The sequence below is a fragment of the Chrysochloris asiatica genome, unplaced genomic scaffold (genome assembly GCF_000296735.1).
Source record: "Chrysochloris asiatica unplaced genomic scaffold, ChrAsi1.0 scaffold00031, whole genome shotgun sequence".
NCBI lineage: Eukaryota > Metazoa > Chordata > Mammalia > Afrosoricida > Chrysochloridae > Chrysochloris > Chrysochloris asiatica.
The window spans coordinates 7,595,069-7,599,590 of NW_006408549.1; the positions used below are offsets into that span (position 1 = coordinate 7,595,069).

The following is a 4,522-nucleotide window of genomic DNA, read 5'->3' on the forward strand; positions in this document are numbered from 1 at the left end:
AGGGTTTTCAAGGAGCAGCTTGGTGGTTTTAAGTAGGCAACTTTATGGTTAGCAGTCCAGTGCTTATCTTATAGTACCACACCAGGACTCCTCAAAGTAGCTGTTGTTGTTAAGTGCTGTTGAGTCAGTTCCGACCCACAGAGACCCTGTATTGGGTTTCCTAGGAGCAGCTGGCGAGCTTGAACCACCAACTTATGACTCAAACCAACTCTGCAGTCCAGTGCATTAACCCACAGTGCCACACCAGGACTCCTTCAAAGTAGCTGTTGCTGTTATTGTTAAGTGTCATCAAGTCAGTTCCAACCCGTAGCAACCCTATATAGGGTTTCTGAGGAACAGCTGGTGAGCTTGAACTGCTGATCTTGTAGTTCAAACAGCTTTGCAGTCTGGGCCATTAACCCACAGCGCCACACTAGGACTCATGGTAGCTGTTGTTGTTGTTAAGTGCCATAGAGTCGGTTCCGACACATAGCGACCCTGTACAGGGTTTCCGAGGGTGTAAATCTTTATGGGAGTAGAAAGCCTCATCTTTCTCCCGTGGAGCAGCTCGTAGTTTCAAACCGCTGACCTTAAGGTTCGCAGCCCAATTCGTAACCACTACGCCTAGACCTAGTCAAATTAAGGATCCAGCTTTAAAAAAAATAATACCTTTTTATTGTGAAATGAAGTTTTACAGACAAGATCATGTTTTATATTCAGCAAATCATATGCTGTTTCATCTCAATGACTGCAATCCGCTTCCTGCAACAACAGCTGTCCTACTCCCTCCCTGTGGTCCCTTCTTCCCATCCCGTCTCAACTTCGTCCTTAGGAAAACGTTGCTCTTTAGATTTTGAATGAATGATGATTCCATGGTGAGCATACTTTATTAGTGTTGTTGTGCTGCCTACATACCTATCTACTACTGGCTGACAATTGGGCCACGAGGGTAAGTTCCTTTCCAGACCTGAAGGGGGTTGAGGGCCAGCGTCTTAGGTTCCTCCAGTCTCTGAGTAAACTCAGTCCTTTGTTGTTGTTGTTTTTAAAGATAATTTTGAGTTCAGTTCCACAATTTCTCCCACACTATCTGGGACCCTCTATTGTGGTCCCTTTCAGAGCAGTTGGTTTTGGTAGCTGGGCACCATCTAGTTCTTCTGGTCTCAGAGTTGTGGAGACTGATGTTCACATGTCCCATTGGCCCACTGGACTAATTGATTTTAAGCTCCTTCAGTTCTCATCACTCTTCTTTCTTCTGCACATGGAGAAACCAATAGCTGCACCTTAGACAGTGATAGTATGGTTAGCAGTCTAACGCTTAACCCACAGCACCAGGAGAGCTCTTTTCAAAGGATATCAGAGATTTATAAATCCCTCAACACAATGATGAACACCCTTAAATGTTAACACCACCCTTCAAGATCCCTAAACTGGTCTGGCAGCTGGAATATGGCAAGCACGGATAAAACGGTCCTCTTCCTAACGCTCTGACGGCACAGCAAAGTTTTAGAACCTTGGCAGTTATCTGGGGCCCCTAGTCAGCAATTTCTTATCAATTCTGTGAGTCTACGAACACCCATCCAATAAATTCAATACCTGTCTAATAGGTCCAATTTCTATTTAATTACATCGCCATTGTATATAAACAAGACCTCCAACTACTATGCTTGTAAAATGAATAAATTAAACTAATACAGTACCACAAAATTATTTTAATATCTTTTTCTCCATGATTGAATATACAAAGATAATGGAAGTAATGCATTCTTCTGCTGTAAAGTTGGGTGGAATATATCAAAACCCACTTGCTGAATTTTCTTTAAATAGTCCTCAACAGCAACCTGAAAAAAGAAAAAAAGTGATGGCTAGATCATAAAATGATCAAGTCTTTAAAAGAAACCAAAGAAAGATCACAAATAATATTAAGGACACTCCGGTTTTCCTGAAGCCTTCTATGTGACACAAATTTTTAAAGGGAGAAATAAAGTCCATCTTTTATGGGAATTTCCATTGGGTCAGTAAGAGTATTACAGAGCCAGTACAAAAAAGATCAAGCCTCTTATGCTTATCATTTATAATGGTCTGGTCAGATGTAGAAGATTAGAGAAATTATGGTTTTCTTAGTCTTTTAACTAGATTCTGTGGAATACAAAAGAATGTTTCAACCAGGAAAACACAAAAAACCTCAGAAATGCATTGTGCCATGAAACAGATCTCAAGCAGTTTGTTTAAAAAATTCTCTTACTTTGTGAAAAACTGATGAGCCTTTATGCTTTCACAAGGGTCCCTGGGTGATGTAAACAGTTAAACTGCTAACTGAAAGGTTGGTGGCTCAATCCCATCCAGGGGCACCTCAGAAAAAGGTCTGGTGATCTAGTTCAAAAAGCCATGAAACTCCAATAGAGCACAGTTCCAACGGCAGCATACAGGGTCGCCATGAATTGGAACCAACTTGACAGCAGCTAGTATGTTCTTGTTAGCAAGCCCGACTTTACACCCGGAAAACAGTCACAGTCACCCCTTCCTTCCGCCATCTCACAAACCAGGACAAAGTGTCTGTCAGGACAGGGGCAGGAAGGAAAATAGCAATAACAGGCAGTGCTCTTGTCCTCTAGGGTTCTGTAGTACATAAGCTGTGTGACCCAACCCAAGGGCTGTGCTTATATGATCAGCAAAACATCCAGATGAGCAACAAGAAAAAACAGTAGCTTTTCTTCCACCTTCCTATGTATTTACGAACTTATGAGTGTACAAATCCAGCATCTACTTTTTTCCTTAAGTTTTGTTTTGTTGCTGCTGCTGAAAACATATACAACACAACCAAGAAACAAACCAATTTCCATTTCTATATGTACTGTTTTCACCTTCCTTTTCTGAATGAGTCCTCCCTCAGTAACATAAACTTGTTGCCCCCTAAGGGCTCATTTTTCAAGTTGTTGTCGTCAGTTTGATCCCACATAAATAGTTCTTTAAAAAGCACAACGCTCAAGGCAGACCTTATTAAAATAGGTAAGCTAAACTACTATTCAATTTTAAGGCGACTTTAGGGGATATTTTTGGTTTAAGGCTTAAGATTCTCTGAGGACAAGAGTTTGAAGGGTTCATCCATCCTCTATGGCTCCAGAAAGTTTACAGTCCATGAGAATTTTGAATTCTGTACTGCAGTTCCCCCTTCTGATCAGGATTTTTCTGTGGAATCTTTGGACAAATTATTCAGTTACAGTAACCAGGCACCATCCAGTTTTGTCCCCTGGCAAAGGAGTCATGATGGCAATTAGCCATACATTCCATATCCTCCTCCTATTCCGATTCTCCTTTTTCCTCTGTTGCTCCAGGTGAACAGAAACCAATTGTTATGCCTTGGATGGCATGGCCACTTGCAAATTTTTTAAAACCCAGGCAACAAGCTAGGAGGTAAAAATACAAACTCTAAACACATTATTAAGCCAATTAACTGGATGTCCCATAAAACCGTGAACCTAAGCCTCAAAACCAAGGAACATGCATAGTCTCAGCAGGTACTTCTTTTTATTTTTTGTCATAAATGTTTACTGGAAATATGTCTATCACATAATTTCTGCCAATTCAACTCTGTACAGGTGTACAACTTTTTGACAGTTATTACAACAATCGGCTGTGCAAGCCTACTTTCAATGCAATTTTCCCATCCCTGCTCATCCCCATCTTTCCTTCTCCCTCCTGCCCCTGGTCTCTATACATTTGCCTTTTGATGTACGTGAGGTCATACAATATTTGTCCTTTACTGATTGGCTGTTTTTGTTTAGTATAATGTCTTTCAGCTCCATCCATACTATAGCCTGTATCAAGATTTCATTTCTCTTATTGGCTGAGTAGTATTCCATTGAATGTCTGTATCACGTTTTGTTTATGCATTCATCTGTTGAAGGGCATTTAGGTTGTTTTCACCTTTTGGCTATTGTACATAGTACCGCAATGTCTCATTTGGAGTCCCTGCTTTCTAGTCTCCTGAATATATGCCTAGGAGTGGAATTGCTGGGTCTTATGGTAGTTTTGGAGTTCTGGTGTGGTACTGTGGGATAATGCACTGGACCGCAAGGTTGATTTGAACTACAAGGTTGGTGGTTCAAATTCACCAGCTGCTCCTTGGAAACCTTATACAGGGTTGTTTTGAGTCGGAACAGACTCGAAGGCACTCAGCAACAACAACAACAACAACAACAGTAGTTTTAGTTTTTTGAGAAACCATCACACTGTTTTCACATAGGTCGTATCATTTTACATACTTACTAGCAATGGGTGAGTTCTAATTTCCCCATATCCTTGCCAACAGTGATTCTTTCAAGGCAATGTAAGCTTTTACTATTGGTTGTTGTTGCTGTACCATGAAGTTGGTTCCAACTCATACGACCCTGTAGAAAGTTTTACTATTAGGTACTTTAAAACTCTTCCAGCTCCCTACAAATGGTTTACACTCACTAACTTAAATGCTGGTAGCTTGAACCCACCAGTAGCACTGTGAAAGAAAGCTCTTGTAATCTGCTTTCACAAGATTACAGCCAGGAAC

At 40.9% G+C, this 4,522-nt stretch overlaps 1 protein-coding gene across 1 annotated transcript in view; it reads right to left on the reverse strand.

Annotated features, from left to right (window-relative positions):
• Positions 1–1,680: 1,680 nt before the first annotated feature.
• Positions 1,681–4,522, reverse strand: part of NDUFAF6 (NADH dehydrogenase (ubiquinone) complex I, assembly factor 6) — a 73,940-nt gene continuing 71,098 nt past the window's right edge. Inside the window, exon 9 of the mRNA XM_006859206.1 lies at positions 1,681–1,817. Coding sequence (XP_006859268.1) covers positions 1,689–1,817 — 129 coding nt within the window. The 3' untranslated portion in view covers positions 1,681–1,688. The remainder of the gene's footprint in view (positions 1,818–4,522) is intronic.